The 16514-nt window shown below is 43.9% G+C and overlaps 1 protein-coding gene across 1 annotated transcript in view; it reads right to left on the bottom strand.

The window, feature by feature from the left end:
• The window catches only part of LOC109880877 (ceramide glucosyltransferase), a 45111-nt gene that overhangs the window by 12708 nt on the left and 15889 nt on the right, over positions 1-16514 (bottom strand). Inside the window, exons 3-4 of the mRNA XM_020473062.2 lie at positions 10212-10314; positions 1676-1777 (exon numbers count right to left, since the gene is read on the bottom strand). Of these exons, the coding sequence (XP_020328651.1) occupies positions 1676-1777; positions 10212-10314 (205 nt within the window). The remainder of the gene's footprint in view (positions 1-1675; positions 1778-10211; positions 10315-16514) is intronic.

Raw genomic sequence — 16514 nt, 5'->3', positions numbered from 1 at the left:
ATAGATGGCAAATGATGTGGAAGCAACATCTCAAGATGGTCACAAATGGGTCTTCCAAATGGACAATGACCCCAAGCATACTTACAAATTTGTGTCAAAATAGCTTAAGGACAACAAAGTCAAGGTTTTGGAGTGGCCATCACAAAGCCCTGACCTCAATCCTATAGAAAATGTGTGGGCAGACCTCAAAAAGCATGTAGCTCGAGGAGGCCTTCCAACCTGACTCAGTTACACCAGCTCTGTCAGGAGGAATGGGCCAAAATTCACCCAACTTATTGTGGGAAGCTTGTGGATGGCTACTCGAAACACTTGACCCAAGTTAAACTATTTAAAAGGCGATGCTACCAAATACAAATTTTGTGTATGTAAACTTCTGACCCACTGGGAATGTGATGAAAGAAATAAAAGCTGAAATAAATCATTCTCTCTACTATTCTCTCTAGCCCTAGTGAAAAGACACACATCAGCCCTAGTGATAAGACACCCATCAGCCCTAGGGATAAGACACACATCAGCCCTAGGGATATTCTGACATTTCACATTCTTAAAATAAAGTGGTGATCCTAACTGACCTAAGACAGGGAATTTATACTAGGATTAAAATGTCAGGAATTGTGAAAAACATGTATTTGGCTAAGGTGTATGTAAACTTCCCATTTCAACTGTAGGTTCAAGGTTCAAAACTAGAGCTGAATGGAACCTCCATTATCTAATGGGAAATACATCAGCCCTAGGGATAAGACACACATCAGCCCTAGTGATAAGACACACATCAGCCCTAGTGATAAGACACACATCAGCCCTAGTGATAAGACACACATCAGCCCTAGGGATAAGACACACATCAGCCCTAGTGATAAGACACACATCAGCCCTAGTGATAAGACACACATCAGCCCTAGTGATAAGACACACATCAGCCCTAGTGATAAGACACACATCAGCCCTAGTGATAAGACACACATCAGCCCTAGGGATAAGACACACATCAGCCCTAGTGATAAGACACATCAGCCCTAGGGAAAAGACACACATCAGCCCTAGTGATAAGACACCCATCAGCCCTAGGGATAAGACACACATCAGCCCTAGGGATAAGACACACATCAGCCCTAGTGATAAGACACACATCAGCCCTAGGGATAAGACACACATCAGCCCTAGTGATAAGACACATCAGCCCTAGGGAAAAGACACACATCAGCCCTAGTGATAAGACACCCATCAGCCCTAGGGATAAGACACACATCAGCCCTAGGGATAAGACACACATCAGCCCTAGGGATAAGACACACATCAGCCCTAGGGATAAGACACACATCAGCCCTAGGGATAAGACACACATCAGCCCTAGTGATAAGACACCCATCAGCCCTAGGGATAAGACACCCATCAGCCCTGGGGATAAGACACCCATCAGCCCTAGGGATAAGACACCCATCAGCCCTAGGGATAAGACACCCATCAGCCCTAGGGATAAGACACACATCAGCCCTAGGGATAAGACACATCAGCCCTAGTGATAAGACACACATCAGCCCTGGCGATAAGAATGATGAAATTGGAGTAAGAATGCGTCCCAAATGGCACCCTATTCCCTATGCAGTGCACTACCTTTGACCAGGGTAGTGCACTGTAGGGAATAGGGCACCATTTGGGACAGAGTGTTTCCTACCTCGTATTCCACTGTCGCAAATCCACACCAGGCCATGCTTTGCCCCCTCATAACCTGGCATCAGGTTATTAATCTTTGGGTTGATGCCAACCTTCTTCCCTCCTGGAATGAAAACAAACAATGTCAGCTTTCTGGCCTGAGGTGTCCCAGCCATAATGACAGACTGATCGACAGAGACATTTTCTTCAACCTGTATTCTTTCACTTCCATTTAAAGCAGAAATCCTTAAAAATGGGGAAAACACCACTTCCTTTTCCAACAAAGGAGTCACAGCGAACAGCGAACACTTGTCTTTTATTCTCGGGCGTCATTGCACACGCAATAGAAGAGCAGAATATGTACTGTAACGTGTGTTACCACGACGCAACAACACAAAAACAACAGCTGTTTCCTCCTTTAGGATCTCACCTTACAGACAAATAGGATTGGGAGAGGGTCGTCTGTTAATCTAAATGGCCACACCAAGCCGTTCAGGGTCGTCTGTTAAACTAAATGGCCACACCAAGCCGTTCAGTCTAACAGAGAGTATAATGGCCACACCAAGCCGTTCAGTCTAACAGAGAGTATAATGGCCACACCAAGCCTTTAGGTCTCTAACAGAGAGTATAATGGCCACTCCAAGCCTTTAGGTCTCTAACAGAGAGTATAATGGCCACACCAAGCCGTTCAGTCTAACAGAGAGTATAATGGCCACACCAAGCCTTTAGGTCTCTAACAGAGAGTATAATGGCCACACCAAGCCTTTAAGTCTCTAACAGAGAGTATAATGGCCACACCAAGCCTTTAGGTCTCTAACAGAGAGTATAATGGCCACTCCAAGCCTTTAGGTCTCTAACCGATGGGCAGAGGCTAATGGCCACACCAAGCCTTTAGGTCTCTAACAGAGAGTATAATGGCCACTCCAAGCCTTTAGGTCTCTAACCGAGAGTATAATGGCCACTCCAAGCCTTTAGGTCTCTAACCGAGAGTATAATGGCCACACCAAGCCGTTCAGTCTAACAGGGAGTATAATGGCCACACCAAGCCTTTAGGTCTCTAACAGAGAGTATAATGGCCACTCCAAGCCTTTAGGTCTCTAACCGAGAGTATAATGGCCACTCCAAGCCTTTAGGTCTCTAACAGAGAGTATAATGGCCACACCAAGCCGTTCAGTCTAACAGAGAGTATAATGGCCACACCAAGCCTTTAGGTCTCTAACCGATGGGCAGAGAGTATAATGGCCACACCAAGCCTTTAGGTCTCTAACAGAGAGTATAATATAGTCACATTTTGCAACCCTTTAAAAAGCAACAAATCCCTTTGAAAACAGCCTGTGTGGCATCAACATGAGTCAGAAACATTTATTCTCGTGTCAAAATACACTACAAAGTGTAAATAGGATATTTTTGGTCATGAAGTCAGTCTGGTAGAAAACAGAGATTTGAAAATCCGTGCGTCACAAACGGGTAAATGAAGGTTGTGGTTTTATTTGTCCATTTGCTCACTAACATGGAGTGAACAGCTGCTGTGTTGCTCTCTATCCAATACCACAGACGGTGAGAAAGAACTGCTTAGGAGCTCTGACTGTTTACACAAGACAACACGGCGTCTCTAGGGTTGTACATTTTGGGGAATACGTAGAGGTGGAAACTTTCCTTGGGAATTAACGGGAATATATGCAAATTCATATTAATACTATTTAAAATGTAGATGTTCTTTTTTGCATTGGATATATTGTCCATATCATATGGAGACAGAAACAGAAAACTTTAACCTTACCATAAGTAGACATCATTGCAAATGATTAAATCCTTCCAATAGAAATGTTAAAAACTATTTAGTTATGAATTGAACTTTAATTAAATGAGTTGACTCTTCACATGGGATGATTTCACTGAACAACCAAAGAAAGGGAATATTGAATGATCCCCAATGATCCATCGCATCTCCCAAAAACATTTAACATCTGTAAAATGATAGTTTAGAAACTAAAGCTTTGATTGGCTTCCTCTCAGGCTTCCATGTCTTCTCCCTGGTCCTCTTCAATGTCCACCTCTTGAACATCAGACTCTGAGGCCTCATCTTCACCGTCACTTTCCAACCTTGTTGAGGATGGCTCGTTGTCAGGCTCAAAAAGCCTCAAATTCACCCGGATAGACAATTTTTCAATCCTTGTATTGGTCAGCCTGTTGCGTGCTTTGGTGTGTGTGTTCCCAAACAAGGACCACTTGCGCAGTTGATGTTGGTGGGATTTGGAAGATGATGGAGGCAACATGGGAAAGAGCCTCAGATCCACGTGTATGGGCTTCAGGCAGAAGTCTTCACGCTTTTTGATGTATTTCAGAACTGCAGTGTCCTCTGCTTGGAGCAACAGTGAAGTGGGCAGGGCAGTACGGATTTCTTCTCTTACATCTGCAAGCAGAGTCTGAACATCAGACAGGATGGCATTGTCTCCCTCAATCCGTGCAATGGCTACTACTATAGGTTTCAGGCTGCTTACCACTCTCTCCCAAAATATAACATCCAGGAGGATCTTCTTGATGGAGCGGTCCATATCGGCAGACTGTGAAATGGCCATTTCTTGGAGAGACTCCTTCCCATCCAGGAGACTGTCAAACATGATGACAACACCACCCCAACGGGTGTCGCTGGGCAGCTTCAATGTGGTGCTCTTATTCTTCTCACTTTGCTTGGTGAGGTAGATTGTTGCTATAACTTGATGACCCTTCACATACCTAACCATTTCCTTGGCTCTCTTGTAGAGTGTATCCATTGTTTTTAGTGCCATTATGTCCTTGAAGAGCAGATTTAATGCACAAGCAGCACAGCCAATGGGTGTGATGTGAGGGTAGGACTCCTCCCACTTTAAACCAAGCAGCCTTCATGTTCGCAGCATTGTCTGTCACCAGTGCAAATACCTTCTGTGGTCCAAGGTCATCGATGACTTCCTTCAGCTCGTCTGCAATGGAGAGACCGGTGTGCCTGTTGTTCCTTGTGTCTGTGCTCTTGTAGAATACTGGTTGAGAGGTGGAGATGTAGTTAATTATTCCTTGCCCACAAACATTCAACCACCCATCAGAGATGATTGCATTACAGTCTGCTTTCTCTATGATTTGCTTGACCTTCACTTGAACTCTGTTGAACTCTGCATCCAGCAAATGAGTAGATAAAGCATGTCTGGTTGGAGGGGTGTATGCTGGGTGAAGAACATTCAGAAATCTCTTCCAATACACATTGCCTGTGAGCATCAGAGGTGAACCAGTTGCATACGCAGCTCAAGCAAGATATTCATCAGCATTTCTGTGACTACGTTCCTCCATTGAGTAAAAAAAAAAACGTGGATTCCCGGAGGACCGTGAACTGTTGCTATCGAATAAGGTGTCTGATTCATCATTTTCACCTCAAATAGAAGTAGGGGGACTTTTGTCAGAGGTTGCTTGTTGTGAGCGCTGAGGGAACTTTATGCACTTGGCCAGATGATTCTGCATCTTTGTTGCCTTCTTCACATATGATTTGGCACATTATTTGCAAATGTACACAGCTTTTCCTTCTACATTAGCTGCAGTGAAATGTCTCCACACATCAGATAGTGCCCGTGGTATTTTCCTGTAAAGATTAGAATTGTTTTTGTTGTAAAAAACCCCACATACAATTGCATGTACATATAAATAGTTCAGCAGTTAGATTAAACAACTCCTTTGTAAGATTAATGTTTTACAATGAAACATGTATGGAAACAGGTGAAATAACACTCCTCAGTTAGCAGGCTCAAGCAAGCTAAAACCCACATGGTAGCAAAAACTATCTAGCAGAAATTGTTGACAAGTTAGAAATTACTTAAACACACTTTGCTGTAGGCTACTATTTACTAGTTAACAAAAAAATCATGCATGTTGTATAAAGTATATTCACCCCACCCAGTATTGTAATCAAAACTTACCAGAAAGCATGTTGTCCTTGGCTCAGACAGTGTAGCAGTCTGGGCTCAATAGCATCTCATTAGTGTGCAATATCTTGAGAATCAGCTGTACATGTGATGGAAAAATGCACATCTGGAGTATCTGGAGCATCAGCATTTGTGGGTTCGATTCCAGGCTCAAAGTGGCCAGAAACAAAGACCTTTCTTCTAAAACTCGTCAGTCTATTCTTGTTCTGAGAAATGAAGGCTATTCCATGTGAGAAATTGGCAAGAAACTAAAGATCTCGTACAGCGCTGTGAACTACTCCCTTCACAGAACAGCGCAAACTGGCTCTAACAAGAATAGAAAGAAGAGTGGGTAGGCCCCGGTGCACAACTGATGAAGAAGACAAGTACATTAGAGTGTCTAGTCCTCAACTGGCAGCTTCATTAAATAGTACCCGCAGAACACCAGTCTCAACGTCAACAGTGAAGATGCGACTCCGGGATGCTGGCCTTCTAGGCAGAGTTCCTCTGTCCAGTCTCAACGTCAACAGTGAAGAGGTGACTCCGGGATGCTGGCCTTCTAGGCAGAGTTGTAAAGAAAAAGACATCTCAGACTGGCCAATAAAAATAAAAGATTAAGATGGGAAAAATAACACAGACACTGGACAGAGGAACTCTGCCTAGAAGGACAGCATCCCGGAGTCGCCTCTTCGCTGTTGACGTTGAGACTGGACAGAGGAACTCTGCCTAGAAGGACAGCATCCCGGAGTCGCCTCTTCGCTGTTGACGTTGAGACTGGACAGAGGAACTCTGCCTAGAAGGACAGCATCCCGGAGTCGCCTCTTCGCTGTTGACGTTGAGACTGGACAGAGGAACTCTGCCTAGAAGACCAGCATCCCGGAGTCGCCTCTTCGCTGTTGACGTTGAGACTGGACAGAGGAACTCTGCCTAGAAGGACAGCATCCCGGAGTCGCCTCTTCGCTGTTGACGTTGAGACTGGACAGAGGAACTCTGCCTAGAAGGACAGCATCTCAGAGTCCCAAATCCTGTTTTTGCTTTGTCATTATGGGGTATTATATTGGATTGATAAGAAAAAACATTTATTGTAACGTAACAAATGTGGAAAAAGTCAAAGGGGTCTGAATACTTTCCGAATGTGCACATATAAAAACATGGACACCATTTCAAATTTGTAGATTCAGCTATTTCAGCCACACCTGTTGCTGACAGGTATATAAAAATCCAGCACACAGCCATGCAATCTCCATAGACAAACATTGGTAAGGCCATTCTACTGCCAAAGAGCTCAGTGACGTTCAACATGGCACCGTCATAGGATGCCACCTTTCCAACAAGTCAGTTCGCGTCTAATTTCTGCCCTGCTAGAGCTGGGTCAACTGTAAGTGCTGTTATTGTCAAGTGGAAAACGTCTAGGAGCAACAACGGCTCAGTCGCGAAGTGGTAGGCCACAAAAGCTCACAACAAGACGGCCGAGTGCTGAAAAGCGTATTGATCGTCTGTCCTCGGCTGCAACACTCACTACCAAGTTCCAAACTGGAAGCAACATCAGCACAATAACTATTCAGGAGCTTCATGAAATGGGTTTCCATGGCCGAGCAGCGGAACACAAGCCTAAGATCACCATGCGCAAAGCCAAGCGTCAGCTGGAGTGGTGTTAAGCTTCCCCCCTATTGGACTCTGGAGCAGTGGAAACTGGCCCATTAGTTCCAGGGAAGGGAATTCTTAACACTACAGCATACAATTACATTCTAGACAATTCTGTGCTTCCAACTATGTGGCAACAGTTTGAGGAAGACCCTTTCCTGTTTCAGCATGACAATGCCCCCGTGCACAAAGCGAGGTCCATACAGAAATGGTTTGTTTAGATCGGTATGGAAGAACTTGACTGGCCGGCACAGAGCCCTGACCTCAACCTCATTGGGGCGGCAGCGTAGCCTAGTGGTTAGAGCGTTGGACTAGTAACCGGAAGGTTGCGAGTTCAAACCCCCGAGCTGACAAGGTACAAATCTGTCATTCTGCCCCTGAACAGGCAGTTAACCCACTGTTCCCAGGCTGTCATTGAAAATAAGAATGTGTTCTTAACTGACTTGCCTAGTTAAATAAAGGTAAACATTTTTTTTTAAATCTAACACCTTCGGGATGAATTGGAAGGCTGACTGCGAGCCAGGCCTAATTGCCCAACATCAGTGCCCGACCTCACTAATGCTCTCGTGGCTGAATGGAAACAAGTCCCTGCAGCAATGTTCCAACATCTAGTGGAAAGCCTTTCCAGAAGAGTGGAGGCTGTTATAGCAGCAATGTTCCAACATCTAGTGGAAAGCCTTCCCAGAAGAGTGGAGGCTGTTATAGCAGCAATGTTCCTACATCTAGTGGAAAGCCTTCCCAGAAGAGTGGAGGCTGTTATAGCAGCAATGTTCCTACATCTAGTGGAAAGCCTTCCCAGAAGAGTGAAGGCAGTAAAGGAGGGGACCAACTCCATTTGGAATGAGATATTCGACAAGCAGGTGTCCACATACTTTTGTTAGTGTAGTGTAGGCTTCCATGTGTACAGTGTCTCATAGGGGACAAACATCATAAACCAAACAGTGAATCGGTCAGGAGACACACCTCCCAGACTAGAATCTAGTTTTTATAATAATAATAATAAGAAGAAGTGCCAATCGGTGGCGCTTTAAAGGGATACTGTGAGATTTTGGTTGTTGATCTACTTACCAGTCAGACAAACTCATGGATACCATTTTCCTGTCCCTGTGTGCAGTTTTATTAGGACATTTACTGTTGGATTAAAACATGGCAACTAGCAGGGGGTTATATTTACAATTAACTAATGAGGTTCCACTTCCTCGGGTGATGAATTAGCACCAATTCAATAAGGCCTTCATATAGTATTGGTGTAAATAAAAGATTAAAAAGGCGAATTCAATTCTAATTAACCATTTTTTTTTGCCTAATTGTCACCCCAAAATTCATGACAATCACTGAATAAGGCTGCAAATCCTCCCTTCCTGCATGTTACATGTAACAACGTCTTTATCGAATACCATGTCAGGAGTCTATTGCACCTCTTAATAAAGCTGTGAATGACTTTATACTGACTTCATAAGATCTATTGGAGGGCCTCCCGGGTGGTGCAGTGGTTAAGGGCGCTGTACTGCAGATAACTACTACTCAAATGTAGTCTAATGGAGGGCCTCCCGGGTGGTGCAGTGGTTAAGGGCGCTGTACTGCAGATAACTACTCAAATGTAGTCTATTGGAGGGCCTCCCGAGTGGTGCAGTGGTTAAGGGCACTGTACTGCAGATAACTACTCAAATGTAGTCTATTGGAGGGCCTCCCAAGTGGTGCAGTGGTTAAGGGCACTGTACTGCAGATAACTACTCAAATGTAGTCTATTGGAGGGCCTCCCAAGTGGTGCAGTGGTTAAGGGCGCTGTACTGCAGATAACTACTCAAATGTAGTCTATTGTTTCACGCTGCAGAATCTTTTTTGGGGGGGGCCACCGACTGAAATATTCCTGCCGTTCAGACAGCACAGTGTGGATCCCTGTCTGTCAGACAGCACAGTGTGGATCCCTGTCTGTCAGACAGCACAGTGTGGATCCCTGCCTTTCAGACAGCCCAGTGTGGATCCCTGTCTGTCAGACAGCACAGTGTGGATCCCTGTCTGTCAGACAGCACAGTGTGGATCCCTGTCTGTCAGACAGCACAGTGTGGATCCCTGTCTGTCAGACAGCACAGTGTGGATCCCTGTCTGTCAGACAGCCCAGTGTGGATCCCTGTCTGTCAGACAGCCCAGTGTGGATCCCTGTCTGTCAGACAGCACAGTGTGGATCCCTGTCTGTCAGACAGCCCAGTGTGGATCCCTGTCTGTCAGACAGCCCAGTGTGGATCCCTGTCTGTCAGACAGCCCAGTGTGGATCCCTGTCTGTCAGACAGCCCAGTGTGGATCCCTGTCTGTCAGACAGCCCAGTGTGGATCCCTGTCTGTCAGACAGCCCAGTGTGGATCCCTGTCTGTCAGACAGCCCAGTGTGGATCCCTGTCTGTCAGACAGCATACTTGAGGACTCAGATGTTGCTAATGAGCTAGAATCAACAGCTTCTCCAAATGGCCTCACTGTGTTGGCTAACTACACACAGCTTGTTTATGGAATAGGGTGACATACTACACACACAGCTTGTTTATGGAATAGGGTGACATACTACACACACAGCTTGTTTATGGAATAGGGTGACATACTACACACACAGCTTGTTTATGGAATAGGGTGACATACTACACACACAGCTTGTTTATGGAATAGGGTGACATACTACACACACAGCTTGTTTATGGAATAGGGTCTATAGTCTATATATAAAACACACACACTATACTATCTATATACACACTATACTAATATACATACACACACACACACACACACACACACACACACACACACACACACACACACACACACACACATATATATACTAGTATGCCTTGGATGCAGTGTATAAAACTGTTAATACCAGCGAGTTCCTCACTTCAATACTACACATAAACATATTTATTAGACAGATTGTAGAAATGTCAGAAACATGAATAATAATAAACAGTTTGTTCTAATAATACATCAAGTCAAGCTCTTACCTATAAACAACCTGGCATCTACGTTGGGATATTTGCCCAGGAGCTTTTTACACACATCAACGGCTGGGTCGTCATAGTCCTGCACACATAACAGGATCTCATACTGCGGAGAGAAACACAGACAGAGAGAAACATTAGTAAAATACTGTAGAGAGAAACACAGACAGGGCCTCCCGGGTGGCGCAGTGGTCTAAGGCACGCATAGCTTTCGACCTTCGCCTCTCCCGAGCCCGTACGGGAGTTGCATCGATGAGACAAGACTGTAACTACTAACAATTGGATACCACAAAATTGGTGAGAAAAAAGGGGTAAAAATATATATATTCTTTTACTTAAAATAAGAGATACACAGACAGAGAGAAACATCAGTCCAATACTGTAGAGAGAATAAGTCACGGACAGCCTTAACAGAGACATCTTAAGAGGGATCTGGGCCAAGGACTCGAACGGAGGCTTACGGAGCACAAATCACACAGGAGGAGTTTGCCGCGAGACACCGGTATGAGCCGCCTCGGGACACCGGTCTGAGCCGCCTCGGGACACCGGTCTGAGCCGCCTCGGGAGTCGCAGAAATCACAGAGTGATGCAGCGAACTAAGGCACTGCATCAGTCCTGAGGCGCCACTACAGCCTAGGGTTTGAGCCTCATATTGACAGCTGCCATGTTATTACCCTGGTCTGGTTAACGGGCCTCATATTGACAGCTGCCATGTTATTACCCTGGTCTGGTTAACGGGCCTCATATTGACAGCTGCCATGTTATTATCCTGGTCTGGTTAACGGGCCTCATACTGACAGCTGCCATGTTATTACCCTGGTCTGGTTAACGGGCCTGCCATGTTATTATCCTGGTCTGGTTAACGGGCCTCATACTGACAGCTGCCATGTTATTACCCTGGTCTGGTTAACGGGCCTCATACTGACAGCTGCCATGTTATTATCCTGGTCTGGTTAACGGGCCTCATACTGACAGCTGCCATGTTATTACCCTGGTCTGGTTAACGGGCCTGCCATGTTATTATCCTGGTCTGGTTAACGGGCCTCATACTGACAGCTGCCATGTTATTACCCTGGTCTGGTTAACGGGTCTGCCATGTTATTACCCTGGTCTGGTTAACGGGCCTGCCATGTTATTATCCTGGTCTGGTTAACGGGCCTCATACTGACAGCTGCCATGTTATTATCCTGGTCTGGTTAACGGGCCTCATACTGATAGCTGCCATGTTATTATCCTGGTCTGGTTAACGGGCCTGCCATGTTATTACCCTGGTCTGGTTAACGGGCCTCATACTGATAGCTGCCATGTTATTACCCTGGTCTGGTTAACGGGCCTCATACTGCCATGTTATTACCCTGGTCTGGTTAACGGGCCTCATACTGACAGCTGCCATGTTATTACCCTGGTCTGGTTAACGGGCCTCATATTGACAGCTGCCATGTTATTACCCTGGTCTGGTTAACGGGCCTCATATTGACAGCTGCCATGTTATTACCCTGGTCTGGTTAACGGGCCTCATATTGACAGCTGTATTGTTATTACCCTGGTCTGGTTAACGGGCCTCATATTGACAGCTGCCATGTTATTACCCTGGTCTGGTTAACGGGCCTCATACTGCCATGTTATTACCCTGGTCTGGTTAACGGGCCTCATACTGACAGCTGCCATGTTATTACCCTGGTCTGGTTAACGGGCCTCATACTGCCATGTTATTACCCTGGTCTGGTTAACGGGCCTCATACTGACAGCTGCCATGTTATTACCCTGGTCTGGTTAACGGGCCTCATACTGCCATGTTATTATCCTGGTCTGGTTAACGGGCCTCATACTGATAGCTGCCATGTTATTACCCTGGTCTGGTTAACGGGCCTCATACTGATAGCTGCCATGTTATTACCCTGGTCTGCTTAACGGGCCTCATACAGACAGCTGCCATGTTATTACCCCCATCTTGTGATGCTAGCATAAAGATCTGCATGTCAATGTGTCAGTCAGGGGAAAACACTGCATGAAACCTTTACTCTTCAGTTAAACACACACACACACACACACTGCCTTCAAAAAGTATTGACCCTTGACCTTTCCCACATGTTATTGTGTTACAGCCTGAATTTAAAATGTATTACATTTAGATTTGTCTACACACAATACCCCATAATGACATCACAATACCCCATAATGACATCACAATACCCCATAATGTCAAAGTGGAATTATATTTAGACATTTTAACAAATTAATTTTAAAAACTGAAAAGCTGAGATGTCTTGAGTCAATACGTATTCAACCCTTTTGTTATGTCATAAATAAGTTCAGCAGTAAAAATGTGCTTAACAAGTCACATAATAAGTTACAGGATTGTTTAATGATTACCTCATCTCTGTACCCCGCACATACAATTACAGAGAATTGTAAGGTCCCTCAGTCCAGCAGTGAATTTCAAACACAGATTCGACCAGGGAGGTTTTCCAATGCCTCACAAAGAAGGGCACCGATTGGTAGATGGGTAAAAAAATAAAACTGACATGGAATATCCCTTTGAGCAACATGGTGGAGTTATTAATGACACGTTGGATGGTGGATCAATACACCCAGTCACTACAAAGATACAGAGGTGTCCTTCCTAACTCAGTGTATCAATACACCCAGTCACTACAAAGATACAGAGGTGTCCTTCCTAACTCAGTGTATCAATACACCCAGTCACTACAAAGATACAGGCGTCCTTCCTAACTCAGTTGCTGGAGAGGAAGGAAACTGCTCAGGGATTTCACCATGAGGCCAATGGTGACTCTAAAACAGTTACAGAGTTTAATGGCTGTGATTGGAGAACACTGAGGATGGATCAACAACATGGTAGTTACTCCACAATACTAACCTAAATGACAGAGTGAAAAGAAGGAAGCCTGTACAGAATACAAATAAATATATTCCAAAACATGGATCCTGTTTGCAACAAGTGTAATGCTCGTCGTCATAAAGAGTGGACCAAAGCGCAGCGTGGAAAGTGTTCATGATCTTTATTGTCAAGAATCACTCAAACAAAAATAACGAATACAAAAACTAAAGCGAACAGTTCCGTCAGGTACAGATACTAAACGGAAAATCACAACTTATATATGATCCCCAATCAGAGACAACGATAGACAGCTGCCTCTGATTTGGGAACCACACATGGCAAAATCAACAAAGAAATAGAAAACATAGAAAACATAGAAACAGAAAACCTAGAACGCCCACCCTAAATCACACGCTGACCTAACCAAAAATAGAGAAATAAAAGGCTCTCTATGGTCGGGGCGTGACAACAAGGCACTATAGTAAAACTGCAAAAAATGTGTCAAAGCAATTATATTTTTGTCCTGAAGACAAAGTGTGATGTTTGGGGCAAATCCAATCCAATACATTATGGAGTACCACTCTCCATATTTTCTAGCATAGTGGTGGCTGCATCAAGTCATTTACCGAGATGATGGATAATGTTCTTGAGTTGCCAAGTAACACTTTAGACATAAAAATACGTGAAAATCTATGGCCTGAAAATGGTTGTCTAGGAAACAACCAATTTGACAGCGCTTGAATCATTTTGAAATGAATAAATGGGCAAATGTTGCATCATCCAGGCTTTTATAGACTTACAGCTGTAATCGCTGCCAAACGTGCTTCTACAAAGTATTGATTCAGGGGTGTGAATACTTATGGAAATCAGATAGGAAAAATATATATAAAAACCGGTTTTTCACCTCTCCAATAGTGTGTGTAGATGAGTGAGAAAATAAAATAAAAAACATACAATCCATTTTAAATTCAGGATGTAACACAAAATGTAGAATAAGCATATATACTTTCAAGGCAATGTACACACATTGCTTCAAACTGTTAAAAAAAACACTAGGCACCAAACATTATTTAAAAGAGCACCAGAAATAAATAGATTTTAGACAGGTTTCCATGAATGAAACCTACCTTTGAAACACATCTCATGAGTAGCAGAACACGTTCCTTTCTTCCTGTCCCAATCAAATTAGCCTAAACCTACTGTCAGGTTGACAGGTTGTTAGCTAGTTAAGTAAAGTGACTGAACAACGTTGTTTGTTATCAAACCAATAATTAGCGACCCAGGATTCGTTTTTAAAAAACATCCCGCGACATGGTTTGTTAAATTAAATCAAATGTAATTTCACACAGGATTGAAAAAAAAAAAAAATGGCCCCAGTAATATAATTAATTTTTTTACCGTTTGAGATGAGACTTTTTCTTTGCTGTAAAGCCTGTAGTGTAGCTCCTCTGTCACTCAGAGGCCACGTGACAGCAAACTTGCAATTGAAAAGCCTACACAGGCAGGCCGGTGCTCTTGGTTATTTTTATTTATTTAACTAGGCAAGTCAGTTAAAACTTCTGCAGGATTGGTGGGTCCCCTGCGCGACGGTTGAGCTAACGGAAGCTAATGCTTTAGCATGAAGTTGTAAGTAACATTTCCAAGGACATAGACATGTCTGATATTGAAAGAAAGCTTACATTCTTGTTAATCTAACTGCATTGCCCAATTTACAGTAGCTATTACAGTGAAATAATACCATGCTACTGTTTGAGGAGAGTGCACAGTTTCGAACTTGAAAAGTAATTAATAAAGAAATTAGGCACATTTGGGCAGTCTTGATACAACATTTTGAACAGAAATGCAATGTGGATTAGGATAAAACTTAGCACGTGCACTGTTGCCATCTAGTGGCCAATATCTAAATTGCACCTGGGCTGGAATAATACATTATGGCCTTTCTCTTGCATTTCAAAGATGGAATATCATTTTTTTTCTTTGTTTTATCTTTTACTTTTTTAAAGTGTTATATTCTCCAACATTCCTTTCACATTTCCACAAACTTCAAAGTGTTTCCTTTCAAATGGTACCAAGAATATGCATATCCTTGCTTCAGGTCCTGAGCTACAGGCAGTTAGATTTGGGTATGATATTTTAGGAGAAAATTGAAGAAAAAAAAGGGCCAATCCATAAGAGGTTTTAAGAACAAATTCTTATTTACAATGATGGCCTAGCAGGGAACAGTGGGTTAAACTGCCTTGTTCAGGGGCAGAACAACAGATTTTTACCTTGTCAGCTCAGGGATTCGATCCATCAACCTTTCGGTTACTGGCCCAACGCTCTAACCGCTAGGCTACCTGCTGCCCCAGGCAATGAAATGATAGTGTATTAAAAGTTGGGTGCTCTGCACGCTGCTCCAACGTATCAACACTGCTCAACAGGGGCTGCATCCCACTCGTCATCACGGCTACCTAGTTCGTTTTGTTTTATAACAGACTAGCCTTAACCCATCCCTCCTCACCTCATGTTGAAGTGATGTATGTACCGTGGTATAATGTTGACGCAAATCAACATCAAGTAATAGTTGTGAAAGGCTAACGTTGTGTCAATCATCTGGCTTGGTTGGTAACCTGCACCAACATCAAGGATACTTTGTGTAATGTTTTCACAAGTATATTGAACAAGTTGTTGCTACAGGAATCTGCACTTGTAGCTACAGGAAGCAGCACGTAGTACTTGTACTACAGGAAGCAGCACGTAGTACTTGTACTACAGGAAGCAGCACGTAGTACTTGTACTACAGGAAGCAGCACGTAGTACTTGTTCTACAGGAAGCAGCACGTAGTACTTGTACTACAGGAAGCAGCACGTAGTACTTGTTCTACAGGAAGCAGCACGTAGTACTTGTTCTACAGGAAGCAGCACGTAGTACTTGTTCTACAGGAAGCAGCACGTAGTACTTGTACTACAGGAAGCAGCACGTAGTACTTGTACTACAGGAAGCAGCACGTAGTACTTGCTCTACAGGAAGCAGCACGTAGTACTTGCTCTACAGGAAGCAGCACGTAGTACTTGTTCTACAGGAAGCAGCACGTAGTACTTGCTTGTGGTGCCTGCAACCTATAATGCATGACTTTGCCCTGTCTAACTGCACTGCAACATTCTAACAGCAGACTGATAGAGAGTCACTGAAACCTTGTGGCGAGACCGTCTGGGAGAGAAACAGTGTTGTTCGTACCGTGGGGTAGTTATGCTCAAGCCTATAGAAGAGGTTCCAATTAGGATATAGACACGTACAATATAGAACAGGTAGTACCTTGGGCGAGGGTATAGACACGTACGATATAGAACAGGTAGTACCTTGGGGTAGGATATAGACACGTACGATATAGAACAGGTAGTACCTTGGGGTAGTTGAGGGATAGGATATAGAACAGGTAGTACCTTGGGGTAGTTGAGGGATAGGATATAGAACAGGTAGTACCTTG

The sequence above is a fragment of the Oncorhynchus kisutch genome, linkage group LG23, assembly GCF_002021735.2.
Source record: "Oncorhynchus kisutch isolate 150728-3 linkage group LG23, Okis_V2, whole genome shotgun sequence".
Classification (NCBI taxonomy): domain Eukaryota; kingdom Metazoa; phylum Chordata; class Actinopteri; order Salmoniformes; family Salmonidae; genus Oncorhynchus; species Oncorhynchus kisutch.
Note: the sequence above shows the minus strand (reverse complement) of the source record. Positions and strands in the feature narration are given on the sequence as shown.